At 39.0% G+C, this 25447-nt stretch overlaps 1 protein-coding gene across 2 annotated transcripts in view; it reads right to left on the bottom strand.

The window, feature by feature from the left end:
* Positions 1 to 2963: 2963 nt before the first annotated feature.
* The window catches only part of TPP2 (tripeptidyl peptidase ii), a 125479-nt gene continuing 102995 nt past the window's right edge, over positions 2964 to 25447 (bottom strand). For both annotated transcript variants that reach the window (XM_010257090.3, XM_088895601.1), the window contains exons 31-34: positions 6500 to 6598; positions 6096 to 6188; positions 3763 to 3975; positions 2964 to 3481 (exon numbers count right to left, since the gene is read on the bottom strand). In XM_010257090.3, coding sequence (XP_010255392.1) covers positions 3323 to 3481; positions 3763 to 3975; positions 6096 to 6188; positions 6500 to 6598 — 564 coding nt within the window. In that variant the 3' untranslated portion in view covers positions 2964 to 3322. The remainder of the gene's footprint in view (positions 3482 to 3762; positions 3976 to 6095; positions 6189 to 6499; positions 6599 to 25447) is intronic.

Below are 25447 nucleotides of genomic sequence, written 5' to 3'. Positions count from 1 at the left end.
CGTTTATTTGCTGATGTGGTGTGAATGACACATCAACAAAAACGAACGCTTGTGAAACGCTCCTATGCCAAACACCCACTAGATGATCTACAACTAATGATCCAATGTCACTAGTCGTGCAATGAAGTGTTTCAGTATTGTCTTAAAGTACCCCTACTATTTCTAACAATTATCGCACAACTCCCTTCTCCTTAAGTCTCCATCACAGACCGTTTACACGTGTTTGATTTAATTTTAAATTATACCCAAAATACCCTTTCTGATGAAGATCACCACCATCTTCTCTACTCAAACCAAGAGTGACGGCTAGCCTTCCATCCCCTCTCTCTCTCTCTCCCTATTTTCCCCTTTTCCTTTCCATATTTCTTTTCTTCCATTTTTTTACCACCGTTCATTGTCTTCGGATGAGAACAACGGAATTGCTTACATGGACATCTTAACCTCGAAATTGCTGTAGTCCCTATAGCGGCAACGTTGGAAAAAACCAACGGATGACAACCACGATGATAAAGAGAAGAGCTTTGTACCTGGTGAGTTTCAACTTTGCTTTTTGCTTTCAGTTCAGATCGTTCAACTATAGTCATATACATGTCCAATATGTCCTCAATATCATAAATCAGCTGCTTAAGCTCTTCCATCCAAATCTTCACCGAGCGATCTTCAATCTGTTTGTGCTCAGCATCATCCACTGCAGCTTGGATTTTTCTCAACGAACTTTCCAGTTGTTTGCCATACTGGGATTTAATTTCTCTAAGAAGCTACGGATAAGCATTTGCTATAAAAGCTCCCACCGCTTGAACAGGCCTAGCCTCCACCAGTGTCGATTGGGGTGGGACTCTGGTTTTGAGCTTACATGGACATCTTAACCTCGAAATCATGGTTTTTAAAAACGAACCGGTGAGCGAATCAGTCAGGGGTCCGGTTATCGGTTCGAATGGTCTGATCATTCAACTTGAATGGCTGGTTCATTCTGACAAAAGAATAAAAAATTTTAAAATTTTGAAAAACGGTCAAAACCATTCGAACGATTAATCGGCCAGTTCAGCGGTTTTCTGACCAAAATCAACAGTTTTAGGAAAAATAATGAGTGGGGGAAAACGAAACCGATCAGGTGACCAGTTCCCAGTTTTTTCGGTCTGATCCGGTTTTGAAAACAATGCTCGAAATTACTGTGGTCCCTCATGGCGGCAACAAAAACCAACGGATGACAACAACGGTGATAATGGTAGAGGAGGAACCATCATCACCTGAACGGTACTGGTAAACACCGTTTGCAAGGACTAGGCCATCGAGTGGTTTCCTACATTTGGGAGAACAGATTCTGACAGACGTTGAGTGGTTTCCTACATTTCTTGACCGATCTGGTCTCAAGCTAATCATTGATTCTCTTTGTGTTTCTCTGACTTTGTTTCTCTTTCTTATTCCTGTATCATCTTTGAAATGGCGGAAGGACGAACCAGGGATCTCTTTCTCTTTCCTCTTTCTTCTACTCTCATCTTTGAAATGGTGGAAGGATCGAACTTATTAAGCTTGTCTCATCAGGCTTCGACTTCTTCAGGCTGTCCGGTGCTTACCCAAATAGGCGATAGCACCAATGACCCGACTCTAGGTTCCAGTAGAAGCAAGGGGTTTTGATGATTCATCACACTCTACTTAACGAACCACGGACGACAAAAGATTCATTTTACAAATTTAAAGAATAATGATGGACAAGAGTCTTTTTAATCCTTCTGTTAATGGATACTGACAATAAAGAAGATTTAGTTAATTGTTAGAAACAGTAAGGAAAATTTAAGACAATATTGAAACAATAGGGATATAATTAGTCAATTTCCTAAACATTAGAGGTAGTTTGAAAAATTTGCTCAGTATTAAATAATTGGATGTGACTTAAACAAACAGATTGTAGCTCCTAATGCCCGATGCTCAAAACATGAAGTTTGGGTCAACTATCAACAATGTCCCAACTAGCCATTGCAACTGTACATCAAGAACATTTTTACCCATGAATGATATGGGAGATGTTCCCTGTGTGCAGCTGCAATGGTCCGTTGAGACATTGTTGGGAGCATTTTGTTGGTAGCAGATTTATGGCTCCAAGAATTTCCTGGAACTGGAGGTGACAAGCCATCTTGTATCTTGCACTTGATACAAGAAGCGGATACCATTTGACAAGGGTGACTTCAATGTTGTAAACCAACGAAAACTAGCAGTTGGAAAGGGGGAGGTATAAAAATGGGGGAAGGAGGTATTCCACTGGGAGGAGAAAGGACGAATGAACCCTGAATATAGTATTCCTGGACTTTCCATTTGTATCTTCTTGTATCGATACATGGCAGCTTTTCCAATTTGGTCGATACATTGCGATACCACAAGATCTTAATATCATTGAATTCCACGTTCCACTAGCATTTCCATATTCGAGTTTTTACTTTTTATTATATCAGACAATCAGTTGAACCCAATCGAAATATTTCCCAACTCCGGCTGATCATTTCCATCCGATCCTTAAAACATTGAAAATAACCATTATGTCATCGTCATCATCATCGTTTATAGTTCACCCAAGTGGGGTTGACGCAGAACAAATCATATTCCTCCACTCTGCTCGAATGATAGAAATTGTTTTATGCTTTGTTTAAGCCACACAGAGTTAGACGCCAATGGAGACAGACCACACAAGGGGGTGATGGGATTGTAATAAACCTAGACATAATGTTAAGCATGTAAGCGTCCGTTTACGGTTGGAAACTTGGAATCAGAATGGTTTATTCCCATAGCCTGTTTGGTTCAAGACAGGAATCAAAATCGGATTGGAATCATCTGGAATGGGATTGCAAGGGGGAGGGAGGGAGTGACCATTCCACTTCCAATTCAGCTTAACCAAACGGTTGGAATGGGAATGGGCCATTCTGATTCTGATTCCAGACCCCTATTCCCCAAGACAATGTAAAACCTCCAACTGAAATAAATTTTATTTTTATTTAACTACACATTTTCCAATCCGAAATAAACAATGAAGTGAATATTCCTAAATAAATCCTAAGGAGTCAAGCACAACTGTAAAAGCACAGAACCAACGATCCTCTAGCCACCGCAGATCCTCAGATATACCACCAAACCAATACACGAGCATGTTAATGCATGTGTATGGTAAGATGTTTCATCACTAGAAATCATGATTCTTTTATTAACTGCAAACAGAGAGAAGATACCCTTTAGAAATCATGGTAAGTCTGACCCACAGTCCTTTCACTGATTAAAGCATTCAATTCAGTTCGACCCTATGTGCAAATTCTTGTAGTACTGAGGGAAGAACCCTTCAAAACAGAGGCAAGCTTGGAGGGAAGCGAACATGATTCCACTGCCTCTCATAAGAGGCCACATGGCTCCATCCAATTTCATCGAGCAAAGAGAGCTTCAGATCATAGAGCTTCTTTTTTGGGGCCTCCCCATCTTCTTTAATAATATCATTCAGTACCTGTTCCAATGTTCATTTTATAACGAGATTAGGGTAAAACCGTAAAAGGAGATTAAAATTCTGATAGCACTTCCTATATAAAATGAATAATCTCAATAAAAGACAAGCAAAACTATCTAAACCATAAAGCCTCCCAACTTAAAGAGAAAAGGTGATCAAATGATTTATGATCCTGCAGCAGGATGAAAGATACAGGCACTACATAAACAAATGGTTTAATCACTCTGGCATTTTTGTTCTAAACGATAATAACAGATAACAGGGGTGCTTGTGTAAATGACCTTAAGTGCTGTTCCAAGCCTTCCAGAACGCCTCTCACGTACAACTGAAAGCATACCATACTTGGAGGACTGTACATCCACCCATCTCTTTAGTTCTTTGAAATTCTCCTCAAACAGATCTTGCTGCTTACCAGAGTCTGGTGCAGATTCCTGTCTTGCTTGGTCTGAAGCTTCAGTGCTTGCTGTAGTTCCACTCAATTCCTTCTCACCATGCTACAAAGTAAAAATTACAAAACTGATATAACTTTCAAGATCCACAACTATATAATGATTTTCAGACAATAGGACCATAACAAAGCATCAGCTGCCAGATGGAGAGGCTAAAATTACAAACTATAAAGACAACAAAGATACTTCTTTGTTTTATCAAATTGCCAAATACTTTTCTGGCCGTGAGACTAGAAAAATGCTGCAGCAAGAATATGGAAGTACACCACAATCCAAGGTCTTGTGCTCCTTTATTCCGAATACGAGTTTAATTTGAAAACTAGAGGCCAAGGTTTAAAGTATTGGAAAGGCAATTTTAAGAAATGTATCAGGATACGCTATGAAACTCAAATAAATCCTAAAAAATATAGTAATAACAATAAAGTACAAGACTACAAGGTATATATCACAATAAATAAGTTGTTTAAACATTAAAACCTTACTTTAATGGTTCACATGAAGTATGAAAGATCGGGACATAATCGTTAACTGTTGAAAAATGATGGAAAAACTACAATTTGTGCATATATACCTTGATTTTTAGAAAATCAAAATAATTTGTCTCAATATTTGTTAATATATAAATTTTAATAATCAATTTTAGCATTTATTAACAAACATCTAGGGGTGATCATCTCGGTCCAAGTCCAACCCAACTCGGAAATTCCAAGTTTGGAGTTGGATTTCATGTTCAGGCTTGGCGTGTAACATTTTATATTATATAAATATATAATGCATAAAAAAATTATATGCATATTATACGTTATTTAATATAAAATGTGATATATAATATTTTATACATAAAAGACGTAGGCGTGACCTGTCCTATAATACCCCAATAAACATCCACTAAAAAGAAAAAGTTTATTTAAGGATGAAAATGGATAACATTTGAACACCAAAATGGATTTGGGTGTGGTATGGGCATTGTAAAAGTGTGACCAAGGTTCAAATCTTCTTGTGGCCTACTTTAGCTTTTACACCTGTGATTATGTTAATTAGGCATTAGAATAGCATGCCAAATTCAAAATTCAAATACAAACTTGTCTTAAAATTAAAGAGAGAGAAAGAGGGAGGGAGTAATTAATGTAATTATAGTAATTAATGAGAGAGGGAAAGAAATTAATTAGAAGGATTAAAAATAAAAGGAAGATTAATGAGAGTAATTAATGAGAGGGATAGTAATTAATTTGCAATGTATCGGCTGATACATTAGAGTATCGACTTGTATTAGGTCAGTATCAGCCGATACAGACCTGAATCGGTCTCATATCAGCTCGATACAAGCATAAAGGAACGAGACAATTGGTTTCTATATGTTCCGTGTATCAGAGTATCGACTTGTATTAGGTCAATATCAGCCGATACAGACCTGAAGCGGTCTCATATCAGCTCGATACAAGCATAAAGGAACGAGACAATTGGTTTCTATATGTTCCGTGTATCAGACATTTGACGGAACGATAATATCGGTCGATATGTTGCGAAATTTTGAACCTTGCTAGAGGCAATGTCCTGGGGCTGACAAAAAAGGATCCATGGAATGGTATAGGATAAGGAAAAGGCAATGAACAAGACCTAGATGGCTTGATTAGATGAAGCAACTTCGTGCCTTTATACTTTTGGCAGTGGAAAATATGTTTTCTTAAAGCTTGAAAAACTCACAAAATACCGCAAAGAGATAGTTAAAATCTTCTATTCATGATTATTTTGGCAAACAAAGTCTCTTGGGCAACAATGACAACGTGGTAGGCCTAGTCTCTGAACATGGGACACATAGCAAGTTATGTGGTAACACAGCCCATTCATAGGTTAGGTGGCATTGAGAATGTGGTGGGTCCAGTCTCTGACATGGGAAAAATGGTGCATTATGATAGCCTCAGCCCCTCTATAGGTTCTGCTGCTGGCCCAGAATGCTCTGACACATAAATAAATTATTCAAAGATGCTATAACATACGAGTTGCACCATGTAGAACAGATAACACAGGTTCTTAGTTAACCACAATAAATCATCCTTATTTCCAAATTAGCACCAATTACGAAAGAAAGATGTCAGTCAAAAACCATCATTTATGAAAAGACAATAAATAAATGGCCAGATATCAGGAAATGGTGCAATTCCCACCTTTAAAGATTCAATCTCTGCAAGTGCTAATCCCTTTTGGTACAGTGCATCTGCTAACTGGTCACGTATTGCTTCCATCTTCTTTTTGATTTTCTACAATTGAAGCCAGTGGTAAACATGACATGAATTCTCTTGGAAAGAGCAGCACTGAACAATATAAGTTACAGAGTACAAGGATAACATAAACCCTAAAGAGAATAATTGAAGGCAACTATAGGTTAGGGAAAATGCTATAATGTGCTCAGCATTCTTCACATCATCCAAAACTGCCTATATTCCTTTCTTTGTGTTCTTAGACCAAAGGTGGCTGTTTTATCAGATTACCAGAACAAAAATCCTAAATATTTCCCTATACCAAAATGTCTTTGACAGAACCTTAGACATAAAATGGAAAACAAATGTACCTCTGCCTCATCATCTTCAGGATCACTCTTCACTGAAAAATATTTTGCCAAGTCATCTTTGTCAATGCTATTAATTACATCATTCGCTGCATGTATAACCTGCAGAGTGATAGTTCATAGTGAGATATAACGTACTGAGCAAATGTACATCAAACAAATATAAAGGAAAAACCAGAAGTAATGGTAAAGCAGCAATATCAAGACATTACTAGAATACATCTGATTTCTAGGAAATAACCATGGTACTTCCCCTTTCTTTGGTAATATCAAGCAAAGAGTCTTAAACTAAACATGAAAGAGAATTCATTACATTTTTCTCATTCACAGAAAGTGCACTACTTAGTTGGAAATGTAAAATTGACATGAAGGGCAAGGACAAATTGGGTCCATGCAGATTGCATCTTGATTTCACGTCTCCACTTCAATATCTGGCAGACTTCTTTTTCACCTTAATGTGGCATGATGGATTTGAGTATCAACACTTGTCAGCTAAACCTACAAACTGAAAAACTTGAACTCAGGCTAGGCTGAACTCTTGATAGTTCTAAGGCGGCAAGATCAAAGCTGGGCTCACCAAAGCCTGGATCAAGGTCGATTGACTAATTCAACCTTTTTGATATCATGCCCATTCAAGCCCAAATACAGAGCCCATAAACAAAAATTCACAACTAATTTTAGTGATAATAAATAATAGGACTTGTGTTTATTCTATGCATATTATAATGTCTAAATGAGGTGAGATTAAACTGATCTAAGCTCACCACAGCTCAGCTCAGGCTTACTTAGCCGAATGAGCTAAGATTGAGGCTCATGGTTGGCTTGTAAGTCAAAATTTGAGCTCAGGGGCTGAGTCCACACATGAACTAGATCTTTTGACTCATTTACAGCTGTAAAGGAGTTCACTTTCACTTAGAATTGTAAATCACACCTACACCAATTCTGAAAATAAACTAAAAGATAGGAGATGTTGGAAGAAGGGAGAGAGAGTTCAGAAGAAGAAGAAGAGAAGAGGAGAGAAAAAGGGAAGAAAGAAGAAAGCTCAACAATCTTCTCTTCAGTCTCCTAATAATTTTTATTAATCTAATTGTAAAATTTCAGATACAATTACAAGAGTGCCCTCAAATGGGAATCTACTTAATAGACAATAAAAAGAAAGAAAAGTAGCCCAATAAACTAAGGCCCACTAACTGAAATATAACACACTAATAACAGCACCAATTAAATAAAGAAGATTAAGGCTCATTCGACCCATCATCTCTACACTCCCCCTCAAGCAGATTATCACAGTACAACATTAGGGGCTTATCATATGTGATGCCCATTTCTTCTAGAAGGAACCTAAGCCGCAACAACTCTGAAACCCCATGAGCCAACTTCATATGTCCATTCTTAGCAAAGAGGATACCCTTTCCTGGGTCCCCTTCAAGTAGCACAAAGAGGATACCTATAGGAACATGCATAAATTGACTGATTATACTCACGACATATGAGATGTCTGGTCGTGTCATACAAGGATACAACAACTTCCCTAGAAGTCTTCGGAACACTCCCCTGTTGGCAAAGGACTCACCATCATTAGCAAAGAGCCTATGATTTGCATCAGTAGGAGTAGAAGCAAGCTTGGCATCAGTAGGATTTGCATCAGTATCAGCAAAGGACACACACTTCCTCTAGGAGATGAATACACCCTCTTTGGATTGAGCAACTTCAATCCCCAAGAAATACCTCAATTTCCCAAATCCTTAATCTCAAATTCAGAGTTAAGGAACCTCTCGAGGGTCAAAGCTACTTGTGTATCACTACCAATCACAAACAATATGTCAATATCATCCATGGTTCAAAGTATCGACACGTATCAGCCCGTATCGACCAATACGTATAGTTCCGGGACCCCTCCGATATGCCCCTACAGTGGGTGTATCATAGGTCTGACCGGTTCAGGGGGTAGAGGGGACCTAAACCGGCCCCCCTGAACAGGTTGCGAAAAAAAATTAAAAAAAAGGCTCCAAAATGTGTATCGATTCGCCCTATACGCCCCTATCGGCGTATCAGGCGTATCGATATTTTGAACCTTGATATCATCAACATACACAATGAGGAAGGTGACCCTAAACTCTTTCCTCTTCATAAAGAGGGTATAATTTGACTTTGTCTGAGTATAACTAAACTGTTCAAGGACAGCCCAAAATCTATCAAATCATCCTCGTGGATATTGTTTGAGGCCATAGAGTGATTTCTTCAGTTTACGCACCTTGCCTTTCATCTCCTCACTGTACATGCCTAGACGAAGTGGCATATACACCTCTTCAGTCAAATCACCATTCAAGAGGCATTCTTCACATCAAACTGATATAAGGCCCAATTATAATTCACTACCAAAGGTAAAAGAACCCGCACAGAAGTGATATTTTCCACTGATGGGAAAGTCTCCATATAATCTATCCCATTGCCTATGTATAACCCTTGGCAACTAAGTGAGCCTTATACCTCTCAATTGTCCTATCAACATGATACATAATTGTCCTATCTACAATATTCCAAGTATTGTTCTTATGAAGCGCCTCTATCTTAGTCCTCATAGCATCCTTCCATCCTAGGGCAAGTGGTGAAGGACCTATCCTCTCTTCAAAAGTTGGAAGTGCCTGAGACTCAACTCAGAATGCGGGAAAAATTTGTTCATACCTTAGCCTTTGCCTTTAGTACCACCTCTAAACAATAGGATTAGTAAAAACTGGGGGATGAGCAGTAGGAATAGATGAGCTAAGAGGACAAGATCCAACTGGATCAGATGAAACCACAAACGATTCAATGCAAGACTCAATAGGAACTGACAAAGGAAGTGAAGAAGAAAGCAATTCAATGGAACTCTTTCCCTCAAAAGAATGACAGTAAAAAGAAACTTGGCAAAAGCAACATCCATAGAAACAAACCAGGTGCCACTAATGAGATCGAAACAACAATAATCCTTCTATGTGGAGGCATAACCAAAGAAAATACACCTCCGAGCTTTGGATTCAAATTTGTCTATGAGAGCTACGAATGTAAACATAATAGGTACAACCAAAGACACACGGTGGAATGGAAAAACATCAGCATTAGGAAAGAGCACCAATGGGAGATTTGAACCCCAAAACTCAAGAAGGCATGCGGTTAAATGAGATAGGTAGCTGTCATAATGACATCACCCCAAAATTTAATAGAAACATGAGAGGCAAAAAGGATACTCTTGGCTGCTTCTACAACATGGTGATTTTTCCTCTCCACTATTCCATTTTGTGAACTTTGATAGACAACCCCAAGTTGTAAGGTCTTACTCAAAATATTCATTAGCATTATCTGAGTGGAAAAGGGAAATTTTGTCTCTACTACATAAAAATCGATAGGTTATAAATAAATGGGACATACTAGTCATGTGGTCAAAAGCACGAGAATCTATTATCCAAGAGATCCTATGATTACCTAAGATAGAAACATGATTTGTAGTGGCACGAATACATGAGTAGGCATACTGAAAAAGAGTTGTTGCCTGAAGGAGTAGGAGCTCTAGCAATAGATTCTAAGTGGCCGATGATGCAGCCATACTTCTCATACTCTAGTGGTTGCAAGCTATTCCCTCCCCCATAGACTTCTCATCCCTGGACCCTTTCTTAAACTCAGAAGAAGTGGCTACATTAGCATTGGCACCTTTTCCACTCCCATTCTTCATACCATTATTAGTGTTCTTGAATCAAGGAGGTAAGAGCTCTGGATGTTGCTTCCAACAGGCATCCTTCATGTGCTTGGGCTTCTTACAGTACTCACACAATACATCTTTCTTCTCAATGGTGCCCCTTTGCTAGAATGTGGTCAGCTCATTCTACTCTCCTCAATATCATTCTACTATCCAGATTCTGTAATCTAGACCTATTTCCTACTCTCCTCACCACTAACCATAGCATAAGTCTGAGATAGGGTCATCTCATCCTTTGCTAGAATGTTTTGTTTGATTATCATATTCAAGGTTGTGTCTAGTACGGGACTCAAAGAACTGATTCCTCTCTATTAACTCCTTATGAGTCTTAGCATCTTTAGTGCACACACAATAGTCTTCATTAGATCAATTTCTTGCCAAAGGGATTTCAGCACTAAGAAGCAACTGAGGGCTTCTCCTTCTATCTTAGATTATTCACATCATTCTTTAGTTTGTAGGCCCCAACAACATTCAATTTTTTAGAACAAGTCTATGTAACACTATCACACACCTCCTTTGCAGTGTCCATTCACAGGTAGTGCTGATTGATATAAGGTTGCATGAAATTTACTTACCAGCCTATAATCATAGTTTTCCTACATCCACCTTTCATAGGCAGGGTCATCCTCCTTGGGTTGCTTCTTATTCCTAGTGATGTACCTCTATTTCCCTTTACTGTAGACATAGATCTTAATTGATTAAGACCATGCTAGATAATTGGTTTCGTTTAACTTCATTGCAGTTATTGCCCCAAATAGAGTTTTCACTGACCCTCCCTGGCCAAACCTAGAGTTTGTAGGTTGTATTGGCTCACCTCCACTTTCCTCCATTAGCTAAGTAGAAACAAAAGAAAATAAAAATAGGGTGTTACTAATCAAGAACCATTGTCCTAAAAACAATCTACTCTTCAATCACCTAAAACTAGGGTTTCACAGAACATGCCTACCCAAGAGGAAGAGAGAAAGCCTAGCCGCTCCTACCAGGAACTCCATAATCCTACAACCTAGATCAACCTTAATATTGGTCAAGAAACTTCCCTTCTAGCCCCAAGCACAAGCTTCAAACTGTGTCAAGACCCCTTAGTTCAAATTCTCCACTTGGAGAGAGTTTTCGGGAAACTTTCCAAGAACCTGTCTTGGGCCTCAAACAAAGACTGTATTCTTCTCCAAAATCTTCTCAACAACGCTGTATATGCTGTCAATCAATTAGCCAATCAGTTCACCATACACTGTGTATAGGCCTAAAAGAAACCAAAGAAGGTACGAACTTGCTCTAATACTAAGTTGTAAATCACTCCTACACTAATTTGAAAATAAACCAAAAGAAAGGAGAAGATGGAAGAAAGAGTGTTCAAAAGAAGAAGAGAAGAGAAGAAAGGAAAGAAAGAAGAGAGCTCAACAAACCTCTCTTCAGTACCCTAATAACTTTTGTTAATCTGATTGTAAAATTTCATAGACAATTAAAGAGTGCCCTCAATAGGGAGATGCTTAATAGACATTAAAAGAAAGAAAACTGGCCCAATAAACTAAGGCCCACTAACTGAAACATAACACACTAATAACGGCACAAATGAACAAAGAAGATTAAGGCCCACATGGCCCATCATACATACCTCTAAATGAATGTTTCCTCTTACCAACCAATGATACGACCCCAACAATATGGTGGTCCATATCAGATTAGGAGAAAACTCAGCTATGAACAAAAGAGGTCTCCATCAAGGTTAGAGTGGAACAAGGTTAGATTGGCACTCCAACTTTGACATGGACTCTATTCTCATTCAATTTGATCTATTTGTAGCCCTAGAAGGTCAGTAACAACTAAAATATGTTAAGGACATCCGAATCCAATCAAGTTTCCAGTTTCAACTACAAATTGCAAAGGACATCATTCTTGTTTTTTTCCTTTCTGTTATGTGATAGCAAATTCAGAACTTTTTTTCTTTGAACAGATAACCAAAACTGTATAGCAATATAAATAATACATCTCTGCCCCCCCCCCCCCCAAAAAAAAAAGTATAAATTATACATCTTCGATAGAGTAGAAATCTACTGAATTAAAAAATATGAAAGAAAAGTAGTTTCTTGAAGAGAGAAGGAAGAGAGAAGAGAAGTTGAAAAGAAAAGAAAGCAAAAAATCTGAACGCCCCCTTCACTTATTAATTATACTAAAAATAATAGAACAGTACAAAGACAATTGTGCCCTTATAGGGTGGCAAAACATAAAACAGCATATATAACACTCAAAAACATAATAAAATTTGGACTCACATAACTACTGTGGTCCCCACATCCTATCTAACAACTAACATAAAACATCTACTCAGAAAAACATCATAAAACTGATTAATCTTCAACACTCCCCCTCAAGTTGGGAGTAAATGTCACACATTCCCAACTTGCGTAGATCATGTTTAAGCTTGTTCTTTGCCACCCCTTTAGTGAGAACATCAGCCAACTGCAACTCTGAAGAGACATAAGGCAAACAAATTTCTCTGGTTGTTACCCTTTCTCTTATAAAGTGTCTATCAACTTCAATGTGTTTTGTCCTATCATGCTAAATTGGATTGCGGGTAATATTGATTGCAGCCTGATTGTCACAGTATAACATCATAGGTTCCTCTGCTTTCACCCCAATCTCACTCAAAAGAGATCTAACCCAAAGAAGTTTTGAGACACCACGAGCCATGAATCTATACTCAGCCTCTGCACTTGACCTTGCCACAACTGCTTGCTTCTTACTCTTCTAGGAGATCAAGTTTCCACCTACAAAGGTACACACTCCTGATGTACACCTCCTGTCATCTAAGCATCCGGCCCAGTCTGCATCTGTATAGAATTCTAGCTTCAGATTCTCATGATTTGAGAAAAGAATGCCTCTGCCAAGATGCTTTTTCAGATATGCAAGTATTCTCTCAATAGCTTCCTAGTGTTGAACCCGAGGTGCATGCATGCATTGACTCACAACACTGACAGCATAAGAAATATCTGGTCGTGTCATACACAAACACAGCAATCGGCCCACCACTCGTTGATATCTCCCCACATCCTTTACCAACTCACCATCCACACCATTAATTTTGTGATTTGGATCAATAGAAGTGTCTGCTGGTTTGGTCCCCAACTTCCCAGTCTCCTGTAGTAGGTCAAGTACATACTTTCTCTGTGAAATGAAAATCCCATGCTTAGATCTTGCATCTTCAATCCCCAAGAAGTATTTGAGCTCACCAAGATCTTTGATCTCAAATTCTTGCTGCAATGATTTTTTGAGATCATCAATCTCCTCCAGATCATTTCCTATCACCACTATATCATCCACATACACAATCAAAATTGACACCAGAGAGCATTTCTCCTCTTCACAAAGAGGGTGCGATCAGACTGTGTCTGTGTGTATCCAAAACGGATGAGTGCCCTTCTGAACCTATCAAACCAAGCCCTAGGTGACTGTTTCAGTCCATACAGGGATTTTCTGAGTCTACACACCTTTCCATACAGAGATTTTCATAAAAGCATGTTGGAATGTCGATATATACCTCCTCCTGTAAATCACCATTGAGGAAGGCATTTTTGACATCAAGCTGAAACAAGGACCATGAATAGGTGGCCTGCTAGAGATAAAAGGATACAAACTAAACTCATCTTAGCTACTGGTGCAAAGGTTTCCAGATAATCAACACCATAGGTCTGAGTATACCCTTTTGCTACCAACCTTGCCTTGTACCTCTCTATCTTGCCATCGGCCTTATACTTCACTGTGAATACCCATCTACATCCGACTGTCTCCTTGTCAAGGGGGAGATCAATTATTTCCTAAGTTTGGTTTTTGACCAAAGCATCCATCTCATCTTGCATGGTTATTTTCCACTCAGGTTTGGAGAGAGCCTCTGTAAAATTCCTGGATATAGACACAGAATCCAGGGAAGAAAGAAAAGCACGATAGGGGAGGCAATGCAAAGATCAAGGTTAGTGGGATCAGCTGCAACAATGGTGTTAGAGGCAGGAACATTATCATCAGAAAACATAACAAGCTCAGGCTCAAGAGGAATACTTGGAACTGTATCTGTCGAATCTAGAGTTTCAGAAGGACTGACAGAGAGTGGTGTGGGTTGAGGATGTGTGGAGTCAGCCATCATCTGCCGGCACTAATATTTCTGTGAGGCTGCCCGTAATGGCTCGAGTAATGAAACTGGAGGTGCAAGTGTTGGCTGAACTGATGGAGGCACCAAAGAAACAGGAAGAGGAACAAATTGTGAGTTCTCCCCAAAACTCTCCTCTTGAGGAGAACCACTCGAGAAGAAGAAGGTGGATTCAAAGAAGGTAACATCCATGGTGACAAATCTGCTCCTCGACACTAGGTCATAATAGCAATACCCTTTTTGGTTCTGAGCATACCCAAGAAAAACACATTTCTTGGCCTTAGGATCCAATTTCTTGCGATAAAAGCCAAGAATGTGAACAAAGAAAACACAACCAAAAACCCTTAGAGGTATATGAAATATCTCTCCTTCTAGAAAAAGAAGACTAAATGGCACCTTAAACCCCAAAATCCGTGAAGGAACACAATCAAATGCACGGCTGTAAGAAATGCATCTCCTCAGAATTGCACAGGAACTGAAGCACACACCATGTAATTCTCTTGCACCAATCGGGAAGAGTTTGTATCAGGTTTCTTCTCCTCCCCAATTCCACGGGCACCAATAGCCATCTTAGCTGATTATGCCCACTCCAAAAAAATTGCACCATCAAGTTTTACTGTAGTAATGATCCTAGACCCAAAAATATCACTACTACCTCCAACACCCAATCCCATAGTACCGGTAGATTTCATCTTGGTATTCCAACTCTCCATCTTACTTCAAATAGTTCAACAGTAAGAAAAAATAGATTGGAGACCTTCAAAAATTAATTTAATATCACACACATAGTAACCAACCCTTCCGGAAGAAGAAAACCTTAGCTGGAGAGAAATCTCTCTCCTCCCCATGCCTCCCAACAGAGAGAAGAGTGAACCGATCGCTCTAGGAGGCACAGAAAATTCTAGAAACCAAGCCACCCTCTTTAAAAAATCAAAAGAAAACTAACAATAGTTGGGCGCCCAAGATCAGATCAAAAACAAAGAGTCCAACTTTTCTGGGACTCTTCCCCGTACTCCAGTTCTTCCTGATTTTGATGTCGATCAGTAGATCACCTTCTTGATGAGAGAAGGAAGAGAGAAGAAGAAGAAGAAGAAGAGAGAAGAGAAGTTGAAAAGAAAAGAGAGAAAAAAATCTGGTCGCCCCCTTCACTTATTATTTATACTAAAAATAATAGAACAATACAAAGACAACCATGCCCTTATAGGGCGGCAAAACATAAAACAACATATATAACACTCAAAAACATAATAAAATTTGGACTCGCATAACTACTGTGGTCTCCACCTCCTATCTAACAACTAACATAGAACATCTACTCAGAAAAACATCATAAAATCGATTAATCTTCAACAGATAGAATATACAATTCAAAAAATGCATAAACATAATGCCTCAGCCCACTTTCAAAACCTTATGTAGTCAAAAGATTATCTCTATACAAATTGTATCCCTCCCAAACTTGATGCAACTCTAAGCTTGATTTAGTTTATTTTTCTTGAAACCCACCTAATTTGACTGAAATAAAAACATGGATATCCCCTAAAAATTGCCAAAAGAAAAGTTAGACATGGATATCCACTAGTATGTCTGCTATAGACAAATGAAAGATTCAGTAGAAATCTGTCGAATTCAAAAATATGAAAGAAAAAGAAGTAGTTTCTTGAAGAGAGAAAGAAGAGAGAAGAAGAAGAGAAAAAGAGATCTTGAAAAGAAAGAGAGCAATAATCTAGTCGCCCCCTTCACTTCATATTTATATTAAAAATATAAGAGTACAAAGACTACTATGACCTTATAGGACGGCAAAACATAAAACAACATATAAAAGACTCAAATAAACAATAAAATTTGGACTCACATAACTGTTGTGGTCCCCACTTCCTATCTAACAACTAACATAAAACATCTACTCTTAAAACAACACAAAACTAACTAATTTTCAACACTCCCCCTCAAGTTGGGAGTAAATGTCACACATTCCCAACTTGCGTAGATCATGTTCCAACTTGTTCTTTGCAACCACTTTAGTGAGAACATCAGCCAACTGCAACTCTGATGAGACATAAGGTAGGCAAACTTCTCTAGTTGTTACCCTTTCTCTTATGAAGTGCCTATCAACTTCAATGTGTTTTGTCCTGTCATGCTGAATTGGATTGTGGGCAATATTGATTGTTGCCTCACTGTCATAGTATAGCATCATAGTTCCTCTGCTTTTATCCCAATCTCGCTCAATAGGGATCTAACCCAAATTAGTTCTGAGACACCATGAGCCATGGACCTATACTCAACCTCTGCACTTGACCTAGCCACAACTGCTTGTTTTTTACTCTTCCATGAGATCAAGTTTCCACCTACAAAGGTGCGTACTCCTGATGTAGATCTCCTATCATCTAAACAACCTTCCAAGTTTGCATTTGTATAGGATTCCAGCTTCAGATTTTCATGATTTGAGAACAGGATACCTCTGTCGGGGTGCTTCTTCAGGTATGCAAGTATTCTCTCAATAGCTTCCCAATGCTGAACCCAAGGTGCATGCATGTATTGACTCACAACACTGACGGTATAGGAAATATCTAGTCGAGTCATACACAAATATAATAGTTGGCCCACCATTCTTTGATATCTCCCCAAATCTTTTACCAACTCACCATCCACAGCATTAATTCTATGATTTGGATCAATAGGAGTGTCGGCTGGTTTGGTTCCCAACTTCCCAGTCTCCCGCAATAGGTCCAGTACATACTTTCTCTGAGAAATGAAGATCCCATGCTTGGACCTTGCAACCTCAATCCCTAGGAAGTATTTGAGCTCACCAAGACCTTTGATCTCAAATTCTTGCTGCAATAATTTTTTGAGAGCATCAATCTCCTTTAGATCATTTCTTGTAACCACTATATCATCCACATACACAATCAGAATTGAAACAAGAGCACCTCTCCTTTTCACAAAGAGGGTGTGATCAGACTGGGTTTGTGTGTACCCAAAACAGGTAAGTGCCCCTCTGAACCTGTCAAACCAAGCCCTAGGTGACTGTTTCAGGTCATACAATGATTTTCTGAGTTTACACACCTTTCCTTTACCAACATTTTCATAAAAACCTGTTGGAATGTTCATATATACCTCCTCCTGCAAATCACCATTGAAAATTGCATTTTTAACATCAAGCTGAAATAGGGGCCATGAAAAGGTGACTGCTAGAGACAAGAGGATACAGACTGAACTCGTCTTAGCCACCGGTGCAAAGGTTTCCAAATAATCAATGCCATAGGTCTAAGTATACCCTTTTGCAACCAACCTTGCCTTGTACCTCTCTATCCTGCCACCGGCCCTGTACTTCACAGTGAACACCCATCTGCATCCGATTGTCTCCTTGTCTGGAGGAAGATCAACTATTTCCCAATTTGGTTTTTAACCAAGGCTTCCATCTCTTCTTGCATGGTTGTTTTCCACTCAAGTTTGGAGAGAGCCTTAGTAACATTCCTGTGCATAGACATAGAATCCAAGGAAGAAAGGAAAGCTCGATAGGAGGGTGATAAGGCATTGTAGGAGAGATGGTGTGAAATGCAATGGGCTATACACTTTCTCTTCCGTTTGCGAAGTGCATTGGGAAATCAAGGTCAGTGGGGTCAACTGCAACAATAGTGTTAGGTACAGAAACATTATCATTAGAAAAAATAATAGGCTCAGGCTCAAGGGGAATACCTGGAACTGTATCTACTGAATTTGGAGCCTTGGAAGGACTGATGGAGTGGTATGGGTTGAGCATGTGTGGAGTCAACCATCGTCTGTTGGCGCTGATATTTCTGTGAGGCTACCCGTAGTGGCTCAGGTAATGGAACTGATGGAGGTGTTGATGGAACTGATGGAAGTGTTGATGGTAAAACTGGGGGCACAAAGGAAACAGGAAGAGGAACAGACTGTGAGTTCTCCTCCCCAAGATTCCCCCTGAGGAGAACCACTCGAGAAAAAGGTGAATTCAAAAAAGGTAACATCCATAGTGACAAATCTGCTCCTCGACACAGGGTCATAACAATACCCCTTTTGGTTTTGAGCATACCGAAGGAAAACACATTTCTTGGCCTTAGGATCCAATTTCTTACAATGGGGGCCCAAAATGTGAACAAAGGAAACACAATCAAAAACCCTCAGAGGCATGTAAAACATTACCCCATCTGAAAAAGAAGGATGAATGGCACCTTAAACCCCAAAGTTTGTGAAGGAACACAGTTAATCAAGTGTACAGCTGTAAGAACTGCATCTTCCCAGAAATGGATAGGAACTGAAGCACACACCATAAGACTTCTTGCCACCTCCACAATGTGTATTTTTTCTCTCTGCTACACCATTCTGTTACAGTGTATATGCACAACTGATCTTATGAATTATACCATGTTCCAAAAAATATGTAGTCAAATCCTTCTCAAAATTAGGTGTCAACGGTATTCGAAAATCCGATATTTGACATAATTGAATCGAATTCAAATAATTCAAATATCTAATCAATCGAATTCAGATATCCTATTCATACCGAATAGTTAATCGGATTCAAATTCGGATATGATCTGATTCGATTCAATAAATATCCAAATTCGACTGATTATTTAATTCTTATATATAATATGTAAAATGTTTTATATAATTTATATATATAATTAAGTTATATAAATAATTTATATCTTTATATACTTTATATCAATAAAATATTTATTTTATATATTTATTAACTATCTAAAATAATTAATTAATCAAATTTGAATCGAATCAAAAATCGAATATTTAATCAGATTCGAATTTGGATATTAATTTTCAATATCCGTCGGATATCGAATCGAATTCGGATATCGGGTTCGAATTCAGATATTGCCTAATCTGATTCGGATTCGATCCGTTTACACCCCTACTCAAAATACTCACTGGCATTATCTGATCTGAAGGCCTTAGTTCTCACTCCAAATTGTGTGAGAACCATTTGGTGGAACTGTCATACCAAGTTAGGAATCTCACCATGGGATCTCATCAAATATGTCCAAGAGTACCATGTATAACCACAAACAAGAGGAAATAACGGTAGCCACCCATGGAAGGAATATGATATGGTCCCCATACATCAGTGTGAACAACATCAAAAGCAAAAGCACTTCTTTTAATACTTTGTTTAAAAGAATGTCTACAATGTTTTCCCGATTGACAACTTTCACACTCCAAGGTAGATAACTGGACAGACTCAAACAACTTTTGAAAAAGAAATTTTAAAGAACTAAAAGAAAGATGCCCCAATCGATTATGCCAGAGCATAATTTGACTCATTGACTCCGATCCACTACTACTACTACTGCTAACATGACGGCTCTGATGTCTCAGAATCCCATCCAGAAGGTAGACTCCATTCACCTCACAACCACTCCCATTCATCTTCTTTGATTCCAGATCATGCAAAACACAATTACCAGGAAGGAAGGTCACTGAACAATTCAAAATTTTTATCAAAGAGCTAACAGAAAGTAGGTTGGTATGAAATCTAGGGACATGTAAGACAGAAGATAAAGCAATGTCATTGGTCACTCCAATTGTCACCTTCTGCTATAGAGAATATGTGAACCATCTTCTATAGAGACTTTATCTCTACTAGAGCACAACTGATAAGAACTGAAAAGGGTAGGTACATTAGTCATGTGCTCAGATGCTCCTCAGTCTATAATCCAGGGAGGTCCCTCCTTACCTAAAGTGGATGCAAAATTTGAAGTTGCATATGAACTACCTGTATGAGCAAAAGAGGTGGTGTAGTTGGCCCCTGCACTTTGTTGTCCATCTGAAAGGCTATAACCAGTTGTATCTTTCTTGCTCATAAGTTGTCCAAACCTCTCCCATTCTGTTCTAAATGTTGCTACTACAATGGATTCCCAATCAGTTTGGGAAAGGGGGCCCGAAGAATCACCTGTAGTGGCCACATTTGCATTTCCCCTATTGTTCTTGATCCGAGCAGGCATGAGATGTGGATGGAGCTTCCAATGTCTCTGGTATGCTTAAGTTCTTACAATAATCACACACCAAGTCCTTATACTCCCTCCTAGTCTCACTGTTGTTAGACAGTGTATGCCCTTAGCTCCAATCAACATTATGTACATTATGACATTTATTGTAAATGAATAAAGTACATATTTGATTCATGTTATTATGGTGTGTTTCTGTGTAATACCCTAAAACTAGACATATATGAGACTCATGTTAGTTTAGAATCTTCACAGCCGTTGGATAGATTTGGGGAGATTTATCCTGCCAAGGTTAACAGTGATGTAACGCCAAGTTGGTTGGGGTGGCTTGTCTCAGCTGCCAGGGTGGGACTTGAGGTACATGCAATGTGAGTTTTCTTGAACCCTGAACTGGACCAAAATTCCAGTATTGCTTTGGACCTTGGAGATAGATGGGCAAAACTGGAATGTTACACCTGACCCTAGACTCGATTATGATACTGCACTAGGTTTCGGATTGGGTTGTCTTTGATATGCCAATCAGTGAGATCCTTGGAGGGGGTCAAAACCTGGATATGTTGGGACAGTCCAAGAACTCATCTGAGTGGGTGATCATAGTGACAGGATCAGCCCCTTTGTCGGACAAAGTGAATGATCGGGGATGCACTCTCTCTGAAGGAAACCTAAACTACCGGCAGTTGATTTCAACCGTTGAAATTTGTTTTGCAAAATATATTTATATAGAGATATACATATATATATATATAGATCGGGGATATATATATATTATGGTTTCAAAATGTTTGCAAAAGGTTTTAATTCCCGGGATCCATGTGAGTAGAGAGTGCAACACTACAACTTGCAGCCGAGGGAGAGGTCTTCTCTTGTCAGGCAGTGTTTGATCATTATGGGCTGAGAGGTTAAGTGTAAGACCATTGAGGATTATACCTGATAGGCTAATCTAGCATTTGCCCACAGTCCTTGGGCCTTCATAAGATGGCTAGACCCAAGGACCATTTAGTGTAAATGTTGGGCCCATTAAGAGCCCATAGTGATGGACTCAGGGGTTCACTGTATTCAGCAGTGAATTCGGCCAGCCTTGTAATAGAGGCTAGGCTGAACCCATGTGGCTGATGTGTAGATCAATGATAGGGTCCCACGCCATACAAAGAGAGCCAAGCTAGTCAGCATTAAAGAGGAAGTGAGCCTGAAAGCTTAATGGGCCTAAAAGCCCATTTCGAACTTGGTTAATTAGATTAATTAAATAAGGGTGGATCTGGGATTTCGATCAATAGATAAGATAAGGGATTATCCTTATCCACTTAAAGAGTCCATATCCAAATAAAGATTTGGATCAATGGAACTCCTAGTTTGATTAGGAAGGTTGATCTTTATCTGCAGTTAAGATAAGGGATTATCCTTATCACTTAAAGAGTCCAGATCCAAATAAAAGATTTGGATTAGGAAACTCCTAATGGGATTAGGAAATTCTCTTTAAGGCTATAAATAAGAGGGCAGGACAAACCTCCAAAGACACATTCGCTGAATATAGAGAGAAGACAACACAGTTAGACTGCTCTTGCCTTCTGCTTTTTTTCTTCCTGCTCTTGCCGCCCCACCCTGTTCGATCTCCAGTTCTTGGATTGGATCAAGATTTGATCTTGATATTGTTTTTTGCCAGAAGAAACAATTTAGAAGTTGCGCTCACTGTCCCATTCAATTCTTGTTGAAGAATCACTAGTTCTTGGTGAAGAACTACTTGCTGATCCTACCCCACCCTAAGTTGTGTCATCTTCAGTGAAGGAAGGATTTGGTACTATCTTTGGGCTTGAACACCTACGTTGGGAGGAGCATTCTTGTGTGGATTCTGTATCAGGTATATCCCTCCCTTATTTTGGTTTCAGATTTGGTCCAGTTTAGTTACAAGAACTATTCTTCCTGCTCTTGCCGCCCCACCCTATTCGATCTCCAGTTCTTGGATTGGATCAAGATTTTATCTTGATATTGTTTCTTTCCAGAAGAAACAATTTAGAAGCTGCGCTCACTATCCCATTCGATTCTTGCTGAAGAATCACTAATTCTTGGTGAAGAACTACTTGTTGATCCTACCTCACCCTAAGTTGTGTCATCTTCAGTGGAGGAAGGATTTGGTACTCTCTTTGGGCTTGAACACCTACGTTGGGAGGAGCATTCTTGCGTGGATTCCGTATCAGGTAATCCCTCCCTTATTTTGGTTTCAGATTTGGTCCAGTTTGGTTACAAGAACGAACCTTGAAAATGCAGTTTTCTAAATTGGGAATAGGATTCCCGGATGGGAGTAAAGAAATTTTTGAAATTCCATCCAACCTTCCTGCAAGGTTCGGCCATCCATATGATGGATCTCCCATTCCTTCAACTGCTCCCCCTGTCTCCATTCAGCTTAGGTTTGGTTGTACTAACCATAGCTGACTGATCAATCCCAGGTTGTCTCAACATGACATTCCTCCTGCTCTCCTCTCCAGAAACAATGGCATAGGCTTGAGAGAGTTGCCACTCTCTCTAGAAAGGATATGTTGCCTAGCAATGTCGAATTCAAGGGTTGATAGGTTGCAGCATCATTTACACTTTACCATACCACTGTTTCTAAGTGATCTATCTCCTACCAAACGGTTTTCAGCATTGAAAGATACATGGCAAGGGTTTATCTCCCTATTTTATACTAATCACCTAATTCCTTAACTAATAGGCTCTGGCTACATTCTGCTTCCGAGAATAGGTTTCAGTCACTCCATCCCAAATCTCCTTTGCAGTATTAGCCCATAGAAAATTTTTGCCAATGTAAGGTAACATAGAATTACACAGCCAGGACATTACCATGTAATTCTCCTGCACCCATCGAGAAGAATCTGTATCAAGTTTCTTCTCCTCCCTAGTGATGTACCCTAATTTTCCACAGGCACCAATAGCCATCTTGGCTGATTGTGCCCATTCTAAATAATTTGTACCATCAAGCTTTACTGTAGTAATGATTCCAAACCCAAAAAATATCACCACTATCTCCAACACCCAGTCCCATGGTACTGGTGGATTTCACCTCGGTACTCCAACTCTCCATCTTACTTCAAACAGTTCAACAGTAAGAAAAAACTAGGTTGGAAGGCTTCCAAAAACAATTTGGTTTCACACACATAGAAACAAACCCTTTCGGAAGAAGAAAACCCTATTCAGAGAGAAATCTTTCTCCTCTTAGTGCCTCCCAATAGAGAAAAGAGTGAATCGGCCACTCCAGGAGGCCCAGAAAATTCCAAAAACTTAATCGCCCTCTACAGAAAAGCAAAAGAAATCTAACAATACCAGAGCGCCCAAGATCAGATCAAAAACAAAGAGTCCAACTTTTCTAGGACTCTTCCCCGTACTCCAGTTCTTCCTGATTTTGATGCCAAAACGAAGATCACCTTCCTGATGACTAGATCCCATAAAAAAATCCAAGAACTGGGCAATCTAATAGCAGATCGATCAGCCCTTTATTACTTCATGCAGTCAGCTGATCTAGGGCTGCATGAGAATACATCAAGAATCCTAGCCGAAGCTCTGATACCAAGTAGAAATCTGCTGAATTCAAAAATATGAAAGAAAATAAGTAGTTTCTTGAAGAGAGAAGGAAGAGAGAAGAAGAAGAGAAAAAGAGATCTTGAAAAGAAAGAGAGCAATAATCTAACCACCCCCTTCACTTAATATTTATATTAAAAATATAATACAAAGACTACTATGCCCTTATAGGGCGGCAAAACATAAAACAGCTTATAAAAGACTCAAATAAACAATAAAATTTGGACTCACATAACTGTTGTGGTCCCCACTTCCTATCTAACAACTAACATAAAACATCTACTCTTAAAACAACACAAAACTGACTAATCTTCAACAGATTCTAGTGGTTTCTTTAATCTTTGTGTAGCAGAAATATAAAATTTAATAGAATCTTGAATATCCCAAGATTACATCCATGGTGGTGTACGAAACCCTAGTTTCAAAAACTGAAACTAAAACATACCTTTAGTGAAGTTCAAAATACTCTAGTGGAGTTCCTGAATTCAGCTTTGATTCAAATCTGCAGCCTCAGAAGTGTTTGGCATCCAAGAATAATCCACATGAAACAACATGATCCAAGAGAATAAGGAAGAGGGTGAAGGAGGGACGGCCCCAAGATTGTGCTAGCAATCCTTTTCTTAGATTAGGGTTTTGTCTAGCAGAAACAATGACTCCTTAAACCCTAGGGTCACCCCATGCACTCTTTTTCTAGAGCTTATCTCATAAGTTATGCTCCTATTACCATTAGGAGATCTTATCTCATAAGCAATGTTTTAAAATGTGGAGGCACGATGCGAGGCGTTCCACTACCTAGAGGCGTGAGGCGTAAGCCTCCTGAACACAAGAAGGCATAAGCCTCCTTGTGAGGAGGAAGGAGGAGGAAGGGGGGATCTCATTTTTCTTTATTCTTAATAAAAATCTTTTAGACATGAAGAATAAAGATGCATAGCACTAGTTGAAAGGGAGGTCTTGTTGAGGAGGAGGAAGAATAGGAAGGGGGGATCTCATTTTTCTTTATTTTTAATAAAAATCTTTTATATTAAGAAGAATAAAGATGCATAGGGGTTTCTTTTCCCAAAGTAGCAAATAATGCCAAACTCCTTCAGTATCCCAAAAGGAACTCCATCCATATGAATTGAATTGAAACTCTTTTAATTCTCCCTTTAATGTGAATATTGATCATGATTCATAGGGGTTTCACAGATCATGAGTGACACCTAGCATATGTCATGACCACCCTAATGGTTTGAATTCGGAAAACTGAACCCTTTCCATCTACAATTACCATGCAGTCGGATCCTTCTATCATGCAATGTCTTGAAAGAGCAAAGGGCCATGGTGAATATGTCAAACGTACTAGCTCAATCATATGTCTCACTAAATTAATGATGACCCATATGGTGATAGTTGGAACTCTTTCAATAAACCATACTACCTTGGCCAAGGACTTCTTGAGTGATAGATTCCATTTTTGTGTATTCATACCCCTCTATGCATAAGAGCTAACACATGCATGCTTAAATCCCTTGGTTAGGGTATAAGTG

This window comes from Nelumbo nucifera, chromosome 1, assembly GCF_055504915.1.
Source record: "Nelumbo nucifera cultivar China Antique chromosome 1, China Antique-T2T, whole genome shotgun sequence".
Taxonomy (NCBI): domain Eukaryota; kingdom Viridiplantae; phylum Streptophyta; class Magnoliopsida; order Proteales; family Nelumbonaceae; genus Nelumbo; species Nelumbo nucifera.
Note: the sequence above shows the minus strand (reverse complement) of the source record. Positions and strands in the feature narration are given on the sequence as shown.